At 43.3% G+C, this 25,430-nt stretch overlaps 1 protein-coding gene across 1 annotated transcript in view; it reads left to right on the forward strand.

Moving 5' to 3' along the window:
- cdh13 (cadherin 13, H-cadherin (heart)) overlaps positions 1-25,430 on the forward strand; it is a 526,046-nt gene that overhangs the window by 479,940 nt on the left and 20,676 nt on the right. The window contains exon 12 of the mRNA XM_071326199.1: positions 25,000-25,230. Within this exon, the coding sequence (XP_071182300.1) occupies positions 25,000-25,230 (231 nt within the window). The remainder of the gene's footprint in view (positions 1-24,999; positions 25,231-25,430) is intronic.

The following is a 25,430-nucleotide window of genomic DNA, read 5'->3' on the forward strand; positions in this document are numbered from 1 at the left end:
CAATGGTATGATTCATATGCATATAGTAAGAGCAATGATTGAATAAGAGGCAGTTTAATCTGTAGAGCAAATTATGCTAAAGCGAAAATATTACCTCCAGTATTCTCAAGAGGTTAACAGCTTCTACCCCCAAGCCATAAGACTGCTGAACAATTAACAAATTGCCACCCGGACTATTTGTTTTTACACCGTTCCTACTCGCTCTTTAATATCTATGCATAGTCACTTTACCTCTACCTACATGTACAAATTACCTCGACTAATCTGTACCCCCGCACATTGACTCGGTACCGGTATCCTCTGTATATAGCCTCATTATTGTTATTTAATTGTGTTACTTTTTAATTTATTTTTTACTTTAGTTTATTTAGTAAATAATTTCTTAACTCTATTTCTTGAACTGCATTGTTGGTTAAGGGCTTGTAAGTAAGCATTTCACGGTCATTTCTACACTTGTGGTATTCAGCGCATGTGACAAAAATTTGATTTTGATTTGATTTACAGTCATGCAGTGACATTAGTGTACTGCCAGTCATTAACTTCTTGAGAATACAGGGGGTGCTATTTTCCCATTAGCATAATTTTCTCTACAGATTAAACTGCCTCTTATTCAATTATTGCTCTTACTATATGCATATAAATAATACCATTGGAAAGAAAACAATCTCTAGTTTCTAAAACCGTTTCAATTTTGTCTCTGAGTGATACACAAGTCATTTGACAGCACTTTCCCTGACCAAGAAGTAGAATGCAAGAAGTCTATGCTCGCTTCAACGCTCTGCCTATATATGGTCATGACCCCTATGACCAGAAACACACTTCATTCGCCTTCCTCTGGGTGTCAAGAGGACGTCAGAGGAGAAATTCTTTGTTTATCTGGTACTGACGTGAAATAAGACCTATTTCTTTGGCGTGACCGACAACTTCCGGTTTTCTGATTCGCACGAGTTGGAGCTGCGATTGTGTACTGTTTTGCTGGCGTTATGGATGAAAACTATCTCCGTGTCGAATTTTGTTTGATACATGTGACCATATCATCGTAATGTATGTTTTTTCAATATAGTTTAATCAGATTATTTGAATTTTTTCGGGAGTTTTGTGGTGTTCCGTTGTCTGATTTTATTTACGTTTGAGAGATCCGTGCCACTCGACCAGTACCTGTGCTAAATGGAGTGGGAAAGGAACAATTCTGAACGGAACCAACGACTCATCTTGACAAAGGACACTTTGATCAACATTCTGATGAAAGATCAGCCATAGTAAGACCCAATTTACGATGTTATATCATATCTGTTGTGCATGTGAACTGGCCGTGGGCGCCTAGCCGAATCTGCCTGGTATAGCTATGCTAATTTAGCGCTACATTTTGTTTTCGTTATAAAACATTTAATAAATCTGAAATATTGTTTGGATTCACCAGATGTTGGGCTTTCAATATCTGTACGCTGTGTATTTTTCTGAAATGTTTTAAGATGAGTAATTCGTTATATGACGTTGGTCTCTGTAATTGTTCTGGCTGGGTCAGCACTATTTCAGATTGCAGCTGCAATGTAGAACTGTGATTTATACCTGAAAAATGCACATTTTTCAACAAAAAAAACTATGCTATACCATAAATATGTTATCAGACTGTCATCTTATGAAGTTGTTTCTTGGTTAGTGGCTATATATATTTTTATTTAGTCGAATTAGTGATAGCTACTGACGCAGGGAAAACTGTTGGGAGTAAAAAAATCGTGTCCTTTGCTAACGTGGTTAGCTAATAGATTTACATATTGTGTCTTCCCTGTAAAACATTTTAAAAATCTGAAATGGTGGCTTTATTCACAAGACCTGTATCTTTCATCTGGTGTCTTGGACTTGTGATTTAATGATATTTAGATGCTACAAGTTACTTGTGACGCTATGCTAGCTATGCTACTCAGTGGGGGGGGGGGGGGGGGGGGGGGTGGGGGGTGCTACCGGATCAGGGTTGGTGACTCGTGAGAAGTTAAGCAGTTTAGCAGTTACACCAGCGGGCCTCGGTGGCAATAGATTTGTAAAACCAAAATCTTACCTTGACTTGGAAGAGTTCCATTGTTGTGTGGGATTGTCATAGTCAGCTAGCTAACATAGCATTCCTCTGTTTGATTAGGTTAAACTAGCTAGCTGCATTTGCTAGCAAAGTAAGTGAATCTGAAAGTGAAAAAAAACCCAGAAAATGTCTTTATCTCTCTCTTGCCTCTTCTTCAGAAAGGAATTTGTTCAAAACTGTTCAACTATTGTCATTCTCTCTCTTTGAGTCAACTACTCACCACATTTTATGTACTGCGGTGCTAGCTAGCTGTAGCTTATGCTTTCAGTACTAGATTAATTATCTGCACCTTTGATTGGGTGGACAACATGTCAGTTCATGCTGCAAAAGCTCTGATAGGTTGGAGGACATCCTCCGGATATTGTCATAATTACTGTGTAAGTCTATGGAAGGGGGTGAGAACCATTACCCTCCAAGGTTTTCTATTGAAGTCAATGTAACCAGATGAGGACAGAAGCTGGTTGTCCTCCGGCTATACCGTGGTGCTACCCAACAGAGTGCTGCTGATGCTACTCTAGACCTTCATTGTAAAAGACTGTGTTTTAATCAATTATTTGGTAACGTGAATATATTTAGTGTGGTTCTTTCTAAAACTGATAACTTTTTAAATGTTTTACAATTTTTATTTTTATGAAATTTACTGAGGAGGATGGTCCTCCCCTTCCTCCTCTGATGAGCCTCCACTGGTAGACAGCCATTATATCACCTTTGAAATGTATTTTTTCATTTGAAACTTTTGTGAGTGTAATGTTTACTGTTAATTTTGATTGTTACTTTCACTTTTGTTTATTATCTATTTCACTTGCTTTGACAATGTACACATATGTTTCCCATGCCAATAAAGCCCTTTGAATTGAATTGAGAGAGAGAGAGAAAGAAAGAATGAGATCGAGAGAGAGTAGAAGGGGCTTCGTCTTCTCTACTAGGATGCCTCCCCTCAGGGAACTTCTGACAGATCCATTAACAGATGTGTGAGATTCTATTAACATTAACTCTGTGGCTTGCAGAGAGGGCTGGAGGAGGCAGAGGAGGCCAGTCCCATCATGGTGCTCTGGGACTGCAGGGCTGGGGTGAGCCCAGGTGCCCACCAAACTCAGATGAGATCTTAGCTGCAGACAGAAATATTATATCTATTCATGTGTTACCAGCACTTTTCGCTCAGACTGTGTCTCTGTATCCACTTCTCACCCTCTCAGTCCCACTCCTTCTTTTACGAGCGAGGGAGGGATGGAGCGAAGGAGTTGTGATGTGAACAGTTGGAAGAACAGGCATGTGAAATGACAGACCTTCTGAGAGGCAGACGGTGGGGATGAGATTGCAGGAGAAAACAAATAGAAATGATCTGGAAGATGGGGTAGGGTGGTGTAGCTAGTCGTTGCCAGCATGACTAATGAGTTGACATTTTGCGCCAGCAGTGATTGACTCATTAAAATGGGGAATGTCAATAAAGGGGTTTAATATTCTCTGATTCCAGCTGTACTCTTTGGACCATTGCTGTCAATAGTGTAGTTATGACTATTATTTCTCTTTTTTTAACTGGAGGTTTCTGTAAAATAATTGCCTGTTATGATGTTCATGCACTGAGCAGTCTAGCAGCTGCAGTAACCTGCTAGTAAATCATAGTTTATGAAGGCAATTTGAGCCATGTGTTGTATGTCTAAGAACATGCCCTCTGGGTATTTGCTGGAGTAATGGCCCAGTCTCTGTCTTTGCACTGCATGCCATGCTCAGCTTCTGTGTGTGTGTGTGTGTGCATGTGTGTGTGTGTGTGTGTGCGTGCGTGTGTGCGTGCGTGCGTGTGTGTGTGTACCTGTCTGTGTATGTTTTCTTGTTTTTCCATTGTGGTCGTGATGGCAGCAGAAGGCAGATTTCTGCTGTACCTGTACCTTTGTGTGTGTGCCCCTGGCCTGCGGAAAGTGCTCTGTCATGGACAGGCTGAAGCTCGTCTGCAATAATATGTTAGATGATTGCATGACAACACACCTACGCCGGCTACTAACAGGGTATCGATCTAACACACGTCTTTATCTGGAGCACTCCAATGAATGTTCCAGCCCTCCCACTGACCAGCGCAGGTTAGCGTTTTCCGTCATGAATCTTGTTCTGGAGGCATTTCTGCAGTGGCAACTAGCTGGCACAGCCACAGAGTCATCAAATCTGATTTTTAACCCTAACATTAACCCTAACCTTAACCACACTGCTAACCCTAACCTTAAATTAAGACTGAAAAGCAAATGTTTGTTTCATGAATTTCTACAATATTGACAATTTTGAAGCTGGCCTATCTAAGGGGAAATAACTCAATTCTGCCTCCAGGACAAGACTCATTGTCACGCCTGCTCCCACTCCCCCTCCCTGGCGCTCGAAGGCCACCATCATTATGCAAACCCGCCTTTTCCCGTCACGCGCATCAGCAATTATTGGACTCACCTGGACTCAATCACCTGTGTCATTACCTCCCATATATCTGTCTGTTCCCAAGCTCTGTTCCCTGCTTCAGGATTAATGTTCGTATGTCGTTGTGTTACTCGGTGCTGACGCTGTTCCTGTCTTGTTTAATGTCTGTGCTAAATTCAATGTTGACTCCCAGTACCTGCTTCTCATCTCCAGCGTCAGTCCTTACACTCATGACAATAAACGTCAACCTGCCTGACCAGCAGAGAGCTCCGGCTGAGAGGGAGAAAGGGAGGCAGAGAGCAGGAGAGAGAGAGAGTAAGAGGGAGAAAGGGAGGGAGGAAGGGAGGGAGAGAGGGGGAGCAAAGAAGAGAGAGAGTGTAACTCCTGTAAAGGTGGAGAAAAAACGTAAAAGGTTGCTTTGAATAAAAGCCTCTGCTGAATGGTTTATTATTATTAAAGGTAGACTCAGTGATATGACGTAAATGCAGAAAGTAAACAGCATAGTAGGTTCATTTCCACAACGACTAAAAGCTTTGAAGTGCGAGGCTCAACTTCTCTGCTGTTTTGGGTCCCCTGGCTACCACGCTGTAACAGTGTGAAGCGAGACCGTGCACATATACTGTGTCTGATTGTCAGAGCAAAGTCTTGCATCTCGCTCATCTCAATATCTGCAATATCTCGTGACAACGTCATTTCACTAAATCTACCTTTAAGTATTAACTCGGTGTGAAGACATACGCAATCAATACATCTTATTTTTGTATTTTGTATTAATTAGAAAAAAATTCTATAATTTTACTTTGACTTTTAAAATGTGGAGTAGGTTGTGTAGATCGGTAGGGGGGGAAATGAAATGTAATCCCTTTTCAGATAACATTTTAGGACAGCAAAATGTGAAGACTGCAAGGGGTGTGTAGACTTTCACTAGGCACTGTATTTACAGGGGAAAGTGAGGATAAATTGATTTGGGAGAGAGTGGGAAAGAGAGGAGAGATATATAAAAAATATCAGACTGTATATAATTCTATGAATAAGGGCTGGGGGGTCTGAGTGAGAGGGTAGAGGAAGTCATTGTGATCTGTTTCTAGGGGCAGCATACACTCTCCTTATTGATTTCCTCGCTCTACTTCCTCCATGACTTTTACACTTCAGTACTTCTTAACTTTTCAGCCAGGAGCTCACTTTTTAGGTTCTAGTATGTTAGGAAAGGAAGAGAGACGAGAGAACTGATGCAGAACTGTTGTTGATACAATAAACCCAGCTGACCCCTTAGCTGGAGTAAAACCCTGTCCCTGAGGGAATAAAGAAAGTTGTATCGAATTGAACACCCACATGGCAAAAACAACAACCAGGGGCCATAGGGACATATTGTTCCTGGCTTCATCTGCTCTCTGCATAAACATCAGGTCAGGTCAAGCCTCCCTCCCACCAGCAGAGAGAGGTACAGAGGGAAGGAGAGATGGAGAGAAAGAGGAAATACACTACATCACCAAAAGTCATCATTCCAAAATCATGGGTATTAATGGAGTTGATCCACTAGATGTTGAAATATTGCTACGGGGACTTGCTTCCATGTTTTTGTGTATAATGGCGCTGGAAGGGATGGCTGCCGTTTTACGGGCTCCTAACCAAATGTGATATTTTGTTAGTTTTTTTAGCATTGTTTGTAACTCATTTTGTACATAATGTTTCTGCTACCATCTCTTATGACCGAAAAGAGCTTCTGGACATGAAAACAGTGATTACTCACCTCGAACTGGACAAAGTTTTTTTCTTTAATGAGTCCGACGCGAAGGATATACTGCTTTGTCAAGACAAGGCCCAAAACCCAGTCATCAGCGTGAAGAAAAGACAGAAGAAAAGGGGGAGGAGGGCGGGGTGCCTGTAGTAATTCGCAGACGAGTAGGTAAACCACTACTTCCCTCTGTATTATTGGCCAAAGTGCAATCATTGGAAAATTAACTGGATGATCTATGATTAAGACTCTCCTACCAACGGGACATTAAAAACTATAATATCTTATGTTTCACTGAGACGTGGCTGAACAACGACACAGATAATATAGAGCTGGCTGGCTTCTCGGTGCATCGGCAGAACAGAGCAGCTACATCTGGTAAGATGAGGGGCGGGGGTGTGTGTCTATTTGTCAATAACTGCTGGTGCGTGATGTCTAATATTAAAGAAGTCTCAAGGTATTGATCGCCTGAGGTAGAATACCTCATGATAAGCTACCATCTACAAAAAGTGTTCTCATGTAAATTATTTGTAGCCGTCTATTTAACACCACAAACCGATGCTGGCACTAAGACCGCACTCAACGAACTGTATAAGGCCATAAGAAAACCCCGGTCAACAGCTCTGCACCCCCCACAGAAACTTGCCCAAGCCTCCCCCATTTCTCCTTCACCCAAATCCAGATAGCTGATGCTCTGAAAGAGCTACAAAATTTGGACACCTACAAATCAGCAGGGATAGACAATCTGGACCCTCTGTTTCTAAAATTATCCGCCGCAATTGTTGCAACCCCTTTTACTAACCTGTTCAACCTCTCTTTCGTATCGTCTGAGATCCCTAAAGATTGGAAAGCTGCCGCGGTCATCCCCCTCTTCAAAGGGGGAGACACTCTAGACCCAAATAGTTACAGACCTATATCTATCCTACCCTGCCTTTCTAAAGTCTTCGAAAGCCAAGTTAACAAACAGATCACCGACCATTTCGAATCCCACCATACCTTCTCCGCTATGCAATCTGGTTTCCGAGCTGTTCAGCCATGCTCAAGGTCCTAAACGATATTATAACCGCCATCGATAAAAGACAATACTGTGCAGCCGTCTTTATCGACCTGGCCAAGGCTTTCGACTCTGTCAATCACTGCATTCTTATCGGCAGACTCAACAGCCTTGGTTTCTCAAATGACTGCCTCGCCTGGTTCACCAACTACTTCTCAGATAGAGTTCAGTGTGTCAAATCTGAGGGCCTGTTGTCTGGACCTCTGGCAGTCTCTATGGGGGTGCCACAGGGTTCAATTCCCGGGCCGACTCTTTTCTCTGTATACATCAATGATGTCGCTCTTGCTGCTGGTGATTCTCTGATCCGCCCCTACGCAGACGACACCATTCTGTATACTTCAGGCCCTTCTTTGGACACTGTGTTAACAAACCTCCAGGTGAGCTTCAATGCCGTACAACACTCCTTCCGTGGCCTCCAACTGGTCTTTAATGCAAGTAAAACTAAATGCATGCTCTTCAACAGATCGCTGCCCGCACCCACCTGCCCGTCTAGCATCACTACTCTGGACGGTTCTGTGGACAACTACAAATACCTAGGTCTCTGGTTACACTGTAAACTCTCCTTCCAGACTCACATTAAGCATCTTCAATCCAAAATTAAATCTAGCTTTCTATTTCGCAACAAAGCCTCCTTCACTCATGCTGCCAAACGTACACTCGTAAAACTGACTATCCTACCGATCCTTGACTTCGGTGATGTAATTTACAAAATAGCCTCCAACACTCTACTCAACAAATTGGATGTAGTCTATCACAGTGCCATCCGTTTTGTCACCAAAGCCCCATATACTACCCACCACTGTGACCTGTATGCTCTAGTTGGCTGGCCCTCACTTCATATTCGTCGCCAAATCCACTGGCTCCAGGTCATCTATAAGTCACTGGTCACTATAGCAGCACCCTCCCATAGCACGCGCTCCAGCAGGTATATTTCACTAGTCATTCCCAAAGCCAACTCCTCTTTTGGCCGTCTTTCCTTCCAGTTCTCTGCTGCCAATGACTGGAACTAATTGCAAAGATCACTGAAGCTGGAGTCTTAAATCTCCCTCACTGATTTTAAGCATCAGCTGTCAGAGCAGCTTACCGATCATTGCACCTGTACACAGCCCATCTGTAAATAGCCCACCCAACTTCCTCATCCCCATATTGTTATATATTTTTTTGCTCCTTTGCATCCCAGTATCTCTACTTGCACATTCATCTTCTGCACATCTATTACTCCAGTGTTTAATTGCTAAATTGTAATTATTTTGCCACTATGGCCTATTTATTGCCTTACCTCCCTCATCTTATCTTATTTGCACACACTGTATATATATTTTTCTATTGTGTTATTGACTGTATGTTTGTTTATTCCTGGACTCTAATCTTCTCCCCTGGTAGGTTTAGCGACATTTTTGTGTGGTGACCGTGGCTGGACCAGTTGTCTCGCGATCACGTCCGTGGCTCAGGGGGGTAACCAGCTTGCTGGGAGCTTCTTCTGTGATAGGCTAAAGTGCATAAATACCCACCACCAGTAACTGCATGAAGACTAGGGTTGAGCTAGTAATAGGTCTTGGGGAAGCTCCATTAGTAATTTTTACTCTCCTGTGTGGTTGACACTGTGCTTCTCTTTTGTCTGGTTTGGTGTACTCCATTGGGGCAGGTTGTTGTTCGTCCATAGTTTATGACTGTTTGACTAACCTTGAGGAAACTGAGTCCTGTATTGATGCTTTGCCTGTTTGATGGTTTGTCTAGGGCATAGCGGGATTTCTTATAAGCTTCCGGGTTGGAGTCCCGCTCCTTGAAAGCGGCAGCTCTATCCTTTAGCTCAGTGTGGATGTTGCCTGTATCCATGGCTTCTGGTTGAGGTATGTACGTACGGTCACTGTGTTGACGACGTCATCGATGCACTTATTGATGAAGCCGGTGACTGCTGTGGTGTACTCCTCAATGCCATCGGAGGAATCCCAGAACATTTTGCAGTCTTGGCTGGGAAACAGTCCTGTAGCCTAGCATCTGCTTCATCTGACCACTTTTTTTATAGACCGAGTCACTGGTGCTTTCTGCTTTCATGTTTGCTTGTAATCAGAAGGATCAGAAGGATAGAATAATGGTCAGATTTGGCAAATGGAGGGGAAACACAGATTAACTCTCTAGGTGGTTCAAAGGTTTTTTCCCTCTGGTTGAACATTTTACATGCTGATAGAAATTTGGTAAAACAGATTTTAGTTTGCCTGCATTACAGTCCTTGGGTACTAGGCGTGCCGCCTCTAGGTGAGCGTTTTCTTGTTTTCTTATGGCGGAATACAGCTCCTTCAATGATATCTTAGTGCCAGCCTCAGTCTGTGGTGGTATGTAAACAGCTGCGAAAAATACAGATAAACTTTCTAGGTAGATAGTGTGGTTTACAGCTTATCATGAGATACTCTACCTCAGGCGAGCAATATCTAGAGACTTCCTTAGATATCGTGCACCAGCTGTTATTTACAAAAATACATAGTCCGCCACCCATTGTCCTACCAGACACCGCTGTTCTATCCTGCCGGTACAGCGTGTAACCAGCCAGCTGTATGTTGATATTGTCGTTGTTCAGCCACGACTCCATAAAGCATAAGATATTACAGTTTTGAATGTCCCGTTGGTAGTTTAATCTTCTTCGTAGGTCATCGATTTTATTCTCCAAAGATTGCACATTTGCTAGCAGAATGGAAGCCAGTGGGGGTTTATCCGATCGCCTACGAATTCTCAGAAGGCAGCCCGCCCTCTGGCCCCTTTTTCGCCACCTCCTCTTCATGCAAATCACGGGGATCTGGGCCTGTTCCCGAGAAAGCAGTATATCTTTCGCGTTGGGCTCGTCAGACTAGTTTAAGGAAAAAAAGGATTCTGCCAGTCCGTGGTGAGTAATCGCAGTCCTGATGTCCAGAAGTTATTTTCAGTAATAAGAGATGGTTGCGGCAACATTATGTACAAATTAAGTAAAAAAATAAGTTACAAAGTTACTAACAAAAAAACACAATTGTTTGGGGACACGTACAAATAAAAAAAATATTCAGACATTTGGAACAATACATAAATAATCATAACATTTAAAACTATATAAATATAAAAATGTATACAAAAATAAGACTCATAAATATCAAAAAGAAGTAACAAAGACAAATAGAAAAAAATGTGTGTTGATTTGGCACTCGAGCATCAATACATTACCCATCCCCCAACACTGTCAACCAAGAAGCAAGACTAAACCAATCCACCGTGGTGGTGTGCAGATTGGATTTATATTATTCTTAACCATTTCGCTCGAACCAGAAGAAAATGCAACAATATGTCTGTGAAACTCTATATTTCTATATTCACAGTATTATGAATGAATTGTGTTTTTTTGGTAGTGTGACTGATTTTACTAATTGCATTAGTACTGTACAAAGTTAGAGGCGCGCTATGCCCTGTGTCGCCCCGGGAAAGATGCCGTGGCTGCCCATGTCACCTATACCGATAATTCGCCACTGGCGGCGAGCTTTACACCACTCCAGCCAACACTTGGCATTGCGCATGGTGATCTTCGACTTTTGTGCACCTGCTTGGCCATGGAAACCCATTTTATGAAGGTCTCGACGAACAGTTCTTGTGCTGACATTGCTTCCAGAGCAGTGGGGGATGCTGAGGGAGGACGGCTCATAATAATTGCCGGAACGGAAATCATGTGTTTGATGTATTTGAACCCATTCCACTTATTCCGCTCCAGCCAATTCCACAAGCCTCTCCTCCCCAATTAAGGTGCCACCAACCTCCTGTGTTCCAGAGGCAGTTTGGAATTTGGTAGTGTTGCAACCGAGGACAGACAAAAAAAAATGTTGGCACTTGGCTGTCACATTCTGTGAGCTTCTGTGGCCTACCACTTGCGGCTGAGAGATTGTTGCTCCTTGACGTTTCCACTCACCATAACAGCACTTACAGCTCTAGCAGGGCAGACATTTGACAAACTGACTTGTTGGAGAGGTGGCATCCTATGATGGTGCCACGTTGAAAGTCACTGAGCTCTTCAGTAAGGGCATTCTACTACAAATATTTGTCTATGGAGATTGCATCGCTGTGTGCTCGATTTTATACACCTGTCAGCAACGGGTGGGGCTGAAATAGCTGAATCCACTAATTTGAAGGGGTTGTTCACATACTTTTGTATATAAAGTGTAGTTTGGAATAATGAGAAGATAAGAAGAGGGGGTGGTAGAAGAGGCAGATGCAGTGATGTAGAGAGGTGATTAGAATTCTCATAGACTTCCTGGCTCTTAAGGTTAGGGGCCACCTCACCAGGGTACCCTCCAGTCCACCAGGTCAGAGAGCAGTGAGGTGAGCACCGTGCTCAGTTTGCGTGGCTGAGCCATTGTTCTACAAGAAGGAGAAATAAATTGATTCATTTTGCACTCGTTGGGGTGTGAAGTTGCAGATTCACCTGAATTACCTCGCCCTTGACTGTGTTCCAGCAACACTGTCAAACATTTCTCTGCTTGTCGGAAAAAAACGCACAATCTTTCTTTTTGGAATTAATTGGTGAATTCCACAGAGCTTTGCCTCACTACAACACCTTCTTGCCTTCCACAGTGGAGCTATCAGAAAGATTAAGTTAGAGGAGAGATACTGTTTAAACTAGAAGAGAAGAGTTGCTGGGTATTTATTTGGACTCCCTTGTCAGTGGGGCTGCAGGTTGAATCTCAGACAGATTTTATCCTGCTCTCTGATTCCCTACTGAGACACCAGATGTTCTCTCTTTCAGTCCTCGTTGAGAATGTACAGTTGAAGTCGGACGTTTACATACACTTAGTTTGGAGTCATGAAAACTCGTTTTTCAACCACTCCACAAATTTCTTGTTAACAAACTATAGTTTTGGCAAGTCGGTTAGGACATATACTTTGTGCATGACACAAGTAATTTTTCCAACAATTGTTTACAAACAGATTATTTCACTTATAATTCACTCTATCACAATTCCAGTGGGTCAGAAGTTTACATACACTAAGTTGACTGTGCCTTTAAACAGCTTGGAAAATTCCAGAAAATGATGTCATGGCCTTAGAAGCTTCTGATAGGCTAATTGACATAATTTGAGTCAATTGGAGGTGTACCTGTGGATGTATTTCAAGGCCTACCTTCAAACTCAGTGCCTCTTTGCTTGACATCATGGGAAAATCAAAAGAAATCAGCTAAGACCTCTGGAAAAGAGTTGTAGACCTCCACAAGTCTGGTTCATCCTTGGGAGCAATTTCCAAACGCCTGAAGGTACCACGTTCATCTGTGCAAACAATAGTATGCAAGTATAAACACCATGGGACCACGCAGCCGTCATAGAGCTCAGGAAGGAGACGCGTTCTGTCTCCTAGAGATGAATGTACTTTGGTGTGAAAAGTGCAAATCAATCCCAGAACAACAGCAAAGGACCTTGTGAAGATGCTGGAGGAAACAGGTACAAAAGTATCTATATCCACAGTAAACAAGTCCTATATCGACATAACCTGAATGGCCGCTCATCAAGGAAGAAGCCACTGCTCCAAAGCCGCCATAAAAAAGCCAGACTACGGTTTGCAACTGCACATGGGGACAAAGATCGTACTATTTGGAGAAATGTCCTCTGGTCTGATGAAACAAAAATAGAACTGTTTGGCCATAATGATCATTGTTATGTTTGGATTAAAAAGGGGGAGGCTTGCAAGCCGAAGAACACCATCCCAACTGTGAAGCACGGGGGTGGCAGCATCATGTTGTGGGGGTGCTTTGCTGCAGGAGGGACTGGTGCACTTCACAAAATGGATGGCACCATGAGGGAGGAAAATGTTGTGGATATATTGAAGCAACATCTCAAGACATCAGTCAGGAAGTTAAAGCTTGGTCACAAATGGGTCTTCCAAATGGACAATGACCCCAAGCATACTTCCAAAGTTGTGGCAAAATGGCTTAAGAACAACAAAGTCAAGGTATTGGAGTGGCCATAACAAAGCCCTGACCTCAATCCTATAGAAAATGTGTGGGCAGGACTGAAAAAGCGTGTGCGAGCAAGGAGGCCTACAAACCTGACTCAGTTACACCAGCTCTGTCAGGAGGAATGGGCCCAAATTCACCCAACTTATTGTGGGAAGCTTGTGGAAGGCAACCCAAAATGTTTGACCCAAATTAAACAATTTAAAGGCAATGCTACCAAATACCAATTCAGTGTATGCAAACTTTTGACCCACTGGGAATGTGATGAAAGAAATAGAAGCTGAAATAAATAATTCTCTACTATTATTTTGACATTATTAAAATAAAGTGAGGATCCTAACTGAGCTAAGACAGGGAATTTTAAATGTCAGGAATTGTGTAAAACTGAGTTTGGTGTTTTTGGTGGCTAAGGTGTATGTAAACTTCTGACTTCAACTGTATATACCCTTGTTTGTACTGTATATGCTTTTGCGACTCTGAATTTCCAAGGTTTTGGCCTGAATCCTATCTGCTTATCCAATATTGGGCATCATAATGGCCTCACTCCCAAAACCCCCTACCACTATTTGAGATATTAAAACCTACCAAAACGCGCATGTTTATGAGAATGCTCTACTTAAGGGCTTAGTCCGAGGTGATTTGCAGTGTCAGTGCTGCTATTTAACGTGCAGCCAATGTCTGTCCTGCATGTTGTTGAATGGCTGTTTTCACTGCTCTTTATTTAAATGTTAAACACTCTCCTGGTGGGCTGCACTTGTCATTTAGAGTGATGAATACATTATCAAAGCCCTGCGCCGCCCGCCAACCGCCACCGTGCCTCATATCAGCAGCTCTTTATGTATGCATGAGGGAGCAGAGCACTGTTTGTTTTGAACACTGACATACGGTGAGGCGACCTCAATACAGACGCTATTTAGAGGGAGGGCCCGCTCAGAATGCTGCACCACTCGCCCACCCAGGGATATTATCCACACATATTTCGGCAGGGTGATGCCTCGGTATTCATCAGAGCAAACTGGCTTCCATTCTAGTGTAATTGAAAATCTAAGACGGAGCAGCGAGCATGGTGTCTATGTGTTTTGTCTCTCAGCTCTAGTGCACAGCTCCATAGAGGCCTGATAAGCTTCAATGACTGCTCATTGGGTGAACAGAGGACCTGTCAATCATCTGCTGCACTGTCTGCACTCTTTAACTCAAAGAAGAACAATTCCATCCCCCTTCTTCACTTGGAAAGAAAAGCAGTGCTCTGTCCCTCCACTTACTGTAGGCCTCTACTATCCTTACAGTACTTCAGATTACTGCTGCTCTGCTTGTCCTGCTTCATTGCTATGCTAAATGCTGAGATGAGACTTTTGTCCCTGTAATGGCCTGAGTAATTTCCAGCGCTCAGAACTGTTCTGATACAATGATTTAGAGCTAAGTCTGCTCCACACCTCCAGGTAGTCAGTCTGTGGTGAATCAGGCAGAGATAGATATTGAGATGGATTAACGTTAACTAGCGGATTACATGGAGATGGGCTCCATGGGGATAGCAGCGTGACTCATCATGTCAGCCCACTGCACTGCATCTGGGGCTTCATTCTAGATCAGTCACCACTGACAATGCCTTAGTCTGACAGATTACAGATCTACATTCTATAGATCTGTGTCTGGCTTTTACTGCTTAATGTAGAACTCACTGAGGGCTGTGATTCAATTATTGACGAATCAATGCCCAGCTAATTTGGGATTTGGGACTGACTGTGCTTTTAACAGATTGAAGCATTCTGAATAGGTTAGATCAGCTCCAGGCTAGCTGGCTGGTTGCACAATTAAGGGTGTTTAAAAGGCCTCAGCTTCCCCTCAATAACGAACACCAAAATACTCTGTCTCAGGTCCTTCCAGCAGCCAGATCTGCAGAGCACAGGCTCCCGTCCAAAAGAGAGAGATGGGAGGATGAGCCAGGTTACCTCCTCCCTCCGAGTGTACTGAGTGCTGCTTTTGATTGCATCCTCTGTGTTTCAGTCAGAGCTGTCCCTTTATGAAGAGGAGAGCTGCGGGTGAAGAGGTTAACTACGTAGCAGACATGTGTTTCTACACAGCCAATCAATTATGACCCAGGGCTTCAAAGCGGGCCGCACAGGGGAGGATGGGGAGGGGACAGGGAAGAGGAGCCGGCGTCCGGCCCCGGATAATGGCGCTGTAATGGGATATGGTCGGGGAAGCGGAGGAGATCACAGCCTGCCGTTGCCTCGCCTTCTGTTTTCTCCTGTCTCGCCTCTCTGTCTCATTAACCTTGACGCTCTCTCACCCTCTCTCTCTCTTTCTCCCTCCTCTCTCTCCCTCCCACTCTCTCTCCCGCTTTCTGACCAAACAAGTTGTTTTCATCCTCGCCAGAGCGAGAGAGAGCCCTTAGAGAAGAAAAGCAGTCGTCCTTCAGATGTTCCCATGTCTGTGATTAAAGGACACTTTTAAATTGGCAAGAGAGAAAAGTTTGCCTTGTTTGTTGTTGTTGTTACAAATCTGTCTACACTCTTAGAAAAAAAGGTGCTATCTAGAACCTTTAACGTTTCTTCTGCTGTCCCCAAAGGAGAACACTTTGAAGAAATCTTTTTGGTTCCAGGTAGAACCCCACTGGGTTCGATGTAGACCCTTTCCCCAGTAAGTTGTGGGACCCGTTGGTAGTTTAATCTTCTTCGTAGGTCATCGATTTTACTCTCCAAAGATTGCACGTTTGCTAGCAGAATGGAAGGCAGTGGGGGTTTATCTGATCGCCTACGAATTGGGACCCAAAAGATTTCATGGGACCCAAAAGATTTCACCTAGAACCAAAAAGGGTTCTACCTGGAACCAAAAATGTTCTCCTGTGGGGACAGCCAAATAACACTTTTGGTACCCTTTTTTCTAAGAGTGTAGTGTCCATGGTGAAAGTAGTTTGCCATGGTGAAGATGTGACTATAGTCGTTGAATGGAGGCTGTGTGTATATACTGTATGTTGTAGTGTAGTATAGTATAGATTTTCCTCTTGTAGGACAATAAACGAGATTCTGATAAGTTGAGGTGTGCTGTACTGTTTATCCCTAGGTGTTTCACTGAGCTTTTGAACCACTTTTTTTAAATTTAATTGAAATTGTATAAGAACCTACAGAAATACAAGTGTAGCACCTTACAGATGCATCACCTGTCACTGTGAGGAGAAAACGGCCTTAATTGTTTCTTTTTTGCCTTTGGTTTTAAGGCCATTTCAGAGACAGCACAAAGCTGTGGCATCGCCGTGGGCGTTAGTGATGAAAGCTGCCAGCCAGGGTGTTGGTAAAGTGGGGTGACTGACTCGTCCTCCTAGTTTGTCTCTCATTAGACGGAAATGGGAGACCAATCAGCTGCTTTGTTCTTAGAGGGAGGCATGGCCGACAGGCCGGAAGGCTACAGTTTAATGGTTTGTCTCTGCCATGGTAGGTTCCAACAAGCCCCCTAGTTAGAAAGACCACTGATATTAACGACGGATCAGTTTCCTGCTATGTTGAAATCACCAGAGATACACTGTGTTGAACACTTTATGTATGGTAACCTCAACATCCCCCTTGAACTTTGAGATATCCATTTAAGTGATAATGCCAGAGAAGCCAGTGTTTGGAGGATATATTCATCTCGGGCTGACAAACCGTGCCGATATATCCTCCAAACACATGCTTCGGGCCAGTGTTTACACAACAGGTTACCAACATGTTAAAATAATGATTGACATATTTTCATTAAAAACTTTATTTTGATTAATTTATTCATACTATTTCATCCTTCCACAAGCTATAGTCCTGACACAAATCTAGGGTTGCTACCTAAGCCGGCTGGTCGTTCGTTCTATCGGTTCAGTTGCCAGAGACGCGACCCAGTCATTCAGTCTTTTTGTTCTGTATCTATGGACACGACACAGTCGTTCGTTCTAAATGTTCCATTGCCATACTGGCTGTTTCCTTGCTTGCTTGCTTACGGTCACGTCAAACAGTGAGGCCAGAATAACAACAGTAGCTACATTTTAACTTGTGTTAAAATGTTTTATTGTGACATTTATTTGGACACGTCCATAACAATGAGCTAATGAGGTGCAATTTCGCCTGGCATAGAAAATGTGCTTTCTCGTCAGGACATTGTTGTTCAGAGGAGCTAGTCAACAACACAGCAAACACAATTACTTCAAGCTGAAGTTGGAAAGACTGCAAACTAGCTGCACTTCATTTCGTTTGGCCTTTTTTCAATTGACATTTCTTTGTATATCTCCATAAAAATGATGCCAGGTGATTCATGATTTCGACTGGCTGAGAAAAGCTGCCTGCCTGTCTGTCTCCTCCCGACACGTTCATTACTATGGGACAGCTGGATATCTAATTTGAATATTGAAACAATGCGATTGTCAGAGAGACAGACAGCAAGATTTATACAAATCTCCTCTGTTGAAAACTAAATGTTAGTCTAAAAGAAATGTGAGATAATGTCTAGTTGCTTTTTATAGTGGAGATCAAGTTTATACATTGCCTGGCTGGGCTGATGAGACAGTGGATTACGCAGTCATATGGAACAGAGTAAATAGGCATGGATGACCTCTGTGCTTTCTCCTTGGCTCGTAATTAGAATTTATTAATATTAAAAGATCACATACATGTTTGTAATTAAGGCACATTAAAGTTCACATATTCAAAAAGGCATTTTTGCAAACAATAATTATAATAATGATAATTTCTTCGAACAGCTCTCCTGTGAAGCAGGAACTAGCACCAAATGCCTGTGATCCTGTAACCAGTCACAAATTAGGTATCCATTACTTAAATTGTATTTACAGTAAGTGCTGTGGCTCATGCCATTGTACCATGTTATAATAACACCATGATGGTTGAGCTTGCTTGAAGTCGAGTGAATAGTATGCTTTCATACCTCACTTGCTGTTTTTTAGTCTTGTCAGTAGCCATTCCAGTAGCTTGATAGAATGAAATGACAACCAGAAGTCGCTTTTGAAACTAATTTGTCAAACTAGCAGTGCACCTGCCCTCCTCAGTTGTCTCCCTGAAGTCATCCTTCTTAATAACACCCTCCCATTGCTAAATTGGCTGTGGCTGGGCTTATTTACAGCAATGATCAGCCAATCAGATTAGCATGAAGCTATAGTCTTTCACATCATCCACTAGAGAGAGAGTAAGAGAGAGAGAGGGATGTGTGTGTGATTTAGTGAGTGAAGGGCCTTCTCTAGGGAGACTAAACAAGACCACTCTATACAGCTCATTCTCTACCTTCTGGCTGTGTGAAGAGGGGATATAATGGCGTATAAGTACCCTTTTTGCATGTGTTATCATTCTCAAAATAGATTGTTTAATTGCCTCTCATCCACTTCTCTCTCATTTTGTGTTTTCATTCTCCGCTTACCTGTGTGCGTATCCACCTGACATTCTCCACTCACACCTCTCTCTCAGGGTGTATAGTGCATTTGGAAAGTATTCAGACCCCTTGATTTTTCCACATTCTGTTATGTTACAGCCTTATTCTAAAATTGATCATAAAAAAATACCCCATAATGACAAAGCAAAAACTGGTTTTTAGAAATGTTTGCATATGATATCATATTTACATAAGTATTCAGCCCCTTTACTTTGTTAAAGCACATTCGGAAGCAATTACAGCCTTGAGTATCTCCCATCCTTCTCTGCAGATCCTCATAAGCTGTGTCAGGTTGGATGGGGAGCGTTGCTGCACAGCTATTTTCAGGTCTCTCCAGAGATAATAGATCGGATTCATGTCCGGGCTCTGGCTGTGCCACTCAAGAACATTCAGAGACTTGTCCCGAAGCCACTCCTGCATTGTCTTGGCTGTGTGCTTAGGTTTGTTGTCCTGTTGGATGGTGAACCTTCGCCCCAGTCTGAGGTCCTGAGCGCTCCAGAGCAGTGTTTTCATCAAGGATCTTTGTACTTTTCTCTGTTCATATTTTACTCGATCCTGACTAGTCTCCCAGTCCCTGCCGCTGAAAATCATCCCCACAGCATGATGCTGCCACCACCATGCTTCACCGTAGGGATGGTGCCAGGTTTCCTCCAGACGTGATGCTTGGCATTCAGACCAAAGAGTTCAATCTCGGTTTCATCAGACGAGAGAATCTTGTTTCTCATGGTCTGAGAGTCTTTAGGTGCCTTTTGGCAAACTCCAAGCGGGCTGCCATCAGGTTCTTGCTCACCTCCCTGACCAAGGCCCTTCACCCCCGATTGCTCAGTTTGTCCGGGCAGCCAACTCTAGGAAGAGTCTTGGTGGTTTCAAACTTCTTTCATTTAAGAATGATGGAGGCCACTGTGTTCTTGGGGACCTTCAATGCTGCAGAATTTTTTTGATACCCTTCCCCAGATCTGTGCCTCGACACAATCCTGTTTCGGAGCTCTATGGACAATTCCTTTGACCTCATGGCTTGGTTTTTGCTCTGACATGCACTGTCAACAGTGGGACCTTATATAGACAGGTGTGTGCCTTTCCAAATCCTGTCCAATCAATTGAATTTACCACAGGTGGACTCCAATCAATTTGTAGGACCATCTCAAGGATGATCAATGGAAACAGGATGCACCTGAGCTCAATTTTGAGTCCCATAGCAAAGGGTCTGTATACTTATGTAAAAAAGCTATTTCTCTTTTTTCATTTTATAAATTTGCCAACATTTCTTAAAACCTGTTTTTTCTTTGTCATTGTGGGAAATTGTGTGTAGATTGATGAGCAAAAAAAGGTATTTACTCTATTTTAGAATAAGGCTGTAACGTAACAAAATGTGGAACAAGTCAAGGGGTCTGAATAGTTTCCGAATGCACTGTATCTCTCCATTCTCAAATCTGCCCTTCTTGCTCCTGACATCCTACTCCTTCGTGCCTTTGCTTATTCTTTTCTTCCTCTGCCACCTCTCTTCTCCTTCTCTCCTCTCCCCTCCTCTCTTTTCTAATAATCTCTATTTCCCTTTTGCTTTGCATCTGTGAATTAGTTTCCTTGGCTGCATGGGAGAGTGTGATATGTTGTGACATTTTCTGGCAATGCTATTTCTCATCCACCTTGTGATTATTTTTCTTTCGGTTTTCTCTATCAGCTGCTTTAGTAGAATATAATCACAATAATAATCACAATAATAAGCATTTCCAGCCAAGGGTCCCCCCCCACCCATTGCTGCTATTTTAAATAATTCCTACAGTTAATGGGTGTTATAATGAAAAGAAGCAGCAGCTAGCCAGGTAAGACTGCTGCGAAGTTCAGCTTCTAGTGGAATGTGAGTAGGGCCCTATTCACCACAGACAGGCCTATGTGTTTGGAGAGGTTATTAAGAAGAGAGCAAAATCATATGTTGCTCTTAGTAGCCCACAACAGTAACCCACATAATAAATAAAACTCCTTTGACTGAGCACCGGAATATTCCATTTCATTTTAGCCAATGTGATGTTGTTTTTCTTACCAATCTTAAGTACGTACTGCTCTACAAAGCCTGTTTCCCAGATTAAATGTGCAGCAGAACTAGATTATAGATCGTATGCCCATCACATTGTGTGCCAGGGAGAAGCTCCACTAAATCCATGTCAAACTGCTGCCGGTCTCAACACAGCCCTGTCCCTCATTTCCTTCCCAGAGATGGGAAAGAGAGAAACAAGGAAGTGTGTTAGCCTCCAGACAAGGTCTGGGGAAGAGAAAGAAGAAGGGTGCATTTCTCCTCACAGCCTGCAGCAGAGGATTAGCTTCCCATCCCAGATCCACAAGTCAATCAAACCCCATCTCACCAGCTCCCTGTCTACTCCTCATCTCTGGGCTGCTACAGGAGAATAGCAGAGCTGCAAGGCCAGGGGCATACAGACAGGGCACTGACAATAGACCAGATAACTGAACTGACTGGGTTCACTCACATCCCAGAACAGATTATTCATGATGACTGCTCTCTCTCCTTGCACCCACCTCTATCTCGTTCTCTCTTTCTCGCTCTCTTTCTCTCTTTGCCTGTCTCAAAAGGAACCTTTCTGGTTATTGCATATCGTAACAAAGTGCTATTTAAAGTGATGCACATCAATTACACATCAGAACTCAGACTTGTAGAGTATCACAGGACAATATTAATTTCTGTAAATACAATAATTGTATTGCATTGCTAGGAAAAACACTCAGGGATAACCACTTGGCCCTATATTGCACAGTATAATATTTAATGGTAAATTATACAAGCTGCTATGAAGTATTAGCAGTATCCTTAGGCAAGTACTGCATAGAAACTTTTGGCAGTAATATTCCTAACTTACTGGTTTGATGTACAATCTCTGTATAATGATGTGTCATAATGAAGATTGATCTGTCTGAGTCGTTGTTTGGTGGAAGTAAAAAGATGACAATCAGTCAGTAGAAAGTAAACACCAAATGTCAATGGTTACAAAGATTCATTTAAACTCTCAGTCAACTTTTACTGCCAACAATATTGCGTGTCGCCTATATGGAGGGAAAATAGGTTTTATTGTTACTCTGTTGTAGCATTAATTCCTTTAATGTAATGCTGAAGTGTGACCAAATTGCCTATTAATGAATGCAAGATAAGCTTGAATGCAAACAAACTGTACACTGGATAATGATTTAATGCCTCTCAACACACATATGAGTTTAACTTCATCTATGTGACATAGCAGAGTGAAGTAGAGGACAAAAGATGAGCTCAGTTTGTGCTGAGACATGTTGATGTGGATGTGATGATAATGAAGATGACGAGGAGGGAAAGAGGGAGAAAGAGTGATTATATGAGGGAATATGCATTTTAGATGCCAACAGAAGACAAACGGCTTCATTAAACTCTAGCCAAGCACAGCGTCTGCTTGTCTCACTATAAATGGGCAGAATTTACATGTTTCCTGCGACATCTGTTTTTGCTGGGACACATGGGGAGAAGAAAACAGTCTCTATAGTGTTGATGTGTTGAAATAAATACAGATAATCACAGGCCCTTGTCCCCAACAATCTCCATCTTCATCAAAACAAAAAATTCTAATCGCACCCTTTAAATCAAAATCAAGAGGCTGCTACAGCAACGTGCTGTATCTGTTACTGAAACTTAACTCTTCAAGGCCCTAAACTGAACTCTGTTAGATGAACCACACCCAAATGCTTACAAGTAATCTATGAAAGTAATCATCCATGAAAGTGATCTATTTCTCCTGATCTAACACTAACACCCACCTGCTATAAACACATTAACAATGAGAAAAAGTTCAACAAATTACCAAAGATCTTTCCCCTTTAGAGGACAAATCATAATTCATTTCCACATTTGTTCCATCTGTATGCTCGTGTTTGTTTAGTTCAGATTGAGCAGCTGTTGAGCCTGATTGTGTCTCATCAGCAGTGCATCTCCATATCCAGGAGCCTTTTCTTTGTCCCAGTGTGAGCTATAGCAACTGTTTTGCTGTTATCACAACACAACACTGCTCTGTTGGCTTTAATCTGGGTACCGGTACTTCAGTTCTCCACCCGTAATGCTCTTGTTCGTGTTGTGACAGATGGTGAAGAGTGTGTTTTCTGGTGTTAAAATTATATTGTCCTTGAATATGGGATTGTTGTTGAATTAATTGTTGATGTGCAGACAGAGCTATATATCCATTCTCAATCGCATAACAAGGTTTTGTCTGGAAGTGTTTTGTTACCATTTGATACCACACATTGATGTTGTGTATGGGTTTGTGTGTCTCCAGTCTGAGGTGATAGGCCTAGACCTGCTGGGATGTTTATAGCAAAATCAACTTTATAGGTTGATTTTGTTTTTAGGTTTACGGAGAGTCATAAGGATTATCTCTCTCCGTTTTAATCTTTCACTAGAGGAAAATGCCCCCACTCAAAGCGCCACCTCCCTAATAACACAGCAATGAAAATTAAACCGGCTCTCGTTTGAACAGTTTGACATTTTTGACACATGCATCTTGACACGTTCACCTCCCCTCCACTCAAACTCTTCCAGGTTCCTGGAAAGCGCATTGTGGTGAGATGATTCTCTAATTGCTGATTTTGCCATGTGTGGGTAATTGCCAGTGACCTCCAGGGCTATTTTGAATGAAGCTGCTTTTCAATCCCCTCTAATCTCTAAGCAACAGAAAGCTTGCACCCCAAATGACACCCTATTCCCTATATAGAGCCCTAGTACAACAGCAGTGCACTATATGAGAATAAGGTGCCATTTTGTGAGGCAGACAAAATACCACATAGCCATGCCTGAATCATACAGCACAGCCATGCCTGACTCATACAGCACAGCCATGCCTGACTCATACAGCACAGTCATGCCTGACTCATACAGCACAGCCATGCCTGACTCATACAGCACAGCCATGCCTGACTCATACCACACAGTCATGCCTGACTCATACAGCACAGCCATGCCTGACTCATACAGCACAGCCATGTCTGACTCATACCGCACAGCCATGCCTGACTCATACCACACAGCCATGCCTGACTCATACCACACAGTCATGCCTGACTCATACAGCACAGTCAGGCCTGACTCATACCACACAGCCATGCCTGACTCATACCGCACAGCCATGCCTGACTCATACCACACAGTCATGCCTGACTCATACAGCACAGTCAGGCCTGACTCATACAGCACAGCCATGCCTGACTCATACAGCACAGCCATGCCTGACTCATACAGCACAGCCATGCCTGACTCATACCACACAGTCATGCCTGACTCATACCACACAGCCATGCCTGACTCATACCACACAGCCATGCCTGACTCATACCGCACAGCCATGCCTGACTCATACCGCACAGCCATGCCTGACTCATACCGCACAGCCATGCCTGACTCATACCACACAGCCATGCCTGACTCATACCGCACAGCCATGCCTGACTCATACCGCACAGTCATGCCTGACTCATACAGCACAGTCAGGCCTGACTCATACAGCACAGCCATGCCTGACTCATACAGCACAGCCATGCCTGACTCATACAGCACAGCCATGCCTGACTCATACCACACAGTCATGCCTGACTCATACCACACAGCCATGCCTGACTCATACCACACAGCCATGCCTGACTCATACCACACAGCCATGCCTGACTCATACCGCACAGCCATGCCTGACTCATACCGCACAGCCATGCCTGACTCATACAGCACAGTCATGCCTGACTCATACAGCACAGTCAGGCCTGACTCATACAGCACAGCCATGCCTGACTCATACAGCACAGCCATGCCTGACTCATACAGCACAGCCATGCCTGACTCATACCACACAGCCATGCCTGACTCATACCACACAGCCATGCCTGACTCATACCGCACAGCCATGCCTGACTCATACAGCACAGCCATGCCTGACTCATACCGCACGCAGTCGTGCTGTCTCTCTGCGTCATTCAATAAAGAGTAATCTCATCTACACAACACAGGGACCTGCTCTGCCAAGCCACATCTCTCTCAACCATGATCCAAGTGATTCATGTTCCTTTGATCTGGAAATGACACACAGTTTGTTTTGTACAGTTCTCTATTAAGTTGATTGAAGCTCCGAGTTAAAGGAAAGAGAGAAGTTTATCACATAGCTAGTATCTGGAGACCTTGGAGCCGCCTGAATCAACCCTGGATTGAAGTGGAAAGAAACTGATACTTGGTAAATCTGAAATGGAAATGTCCCAAGCCATCAAAGAAATGTGTATAGCTACAGTACTCAGAACAGTGCCTCGTGTTTGTAACAGAGAGAGCTGTGTTGTTGATGTTTTTCTAACAGGTGTGTATTGTGTCCTCCTCACAGGTAGTCGCCCAGCCTCTGGTACTGGCACTCTGGTCATCCACCTGGAGGACTACAATGACAATGCTCCCTACGTGCACCCATCTGTGGTACGGGTGTGTGAAGACACCAAGGACAGTGTGGTGATCGTGGGGGGAAGGGACAGGGACATCCACCCCAACGCTGGGCCCTTTAAGATCGAGCTGGGGAAGCAGCCAGGGCTGGAGAAGACGTGGAAGGTCTCCAGGGTCAACAGTGAGTTCAGACTGTAACCTACAGTACACCCCCTAGACTGATACAGTACATTTTAGCAGTACCAGCCTATGTTTTGTGATGGGTAAAGTGGGGAATTATAGGGCTATTTCATACGGTCTCCTCTCCCATATCATGTGAGAAGGCTTGTCATTAGAAACATGGGGGGGTCTGCCATACATCCGTTGAAGGTGCTTCTTTGG

The sequence above is a fragment of the Salvelinus alpinus genome, chromosome 9, assembly GCF_045679555.1.
Source record: "Salvelinus alpinus chromosome 9, SLU_Salpinus.1, whole genome shotgun sequence".
NCBI lineage: Eukaryota > Metazoa > Chordata > Actinopteri > Salmoniformes > Salmonidae > Salvelinus > Salvelinus alpinus.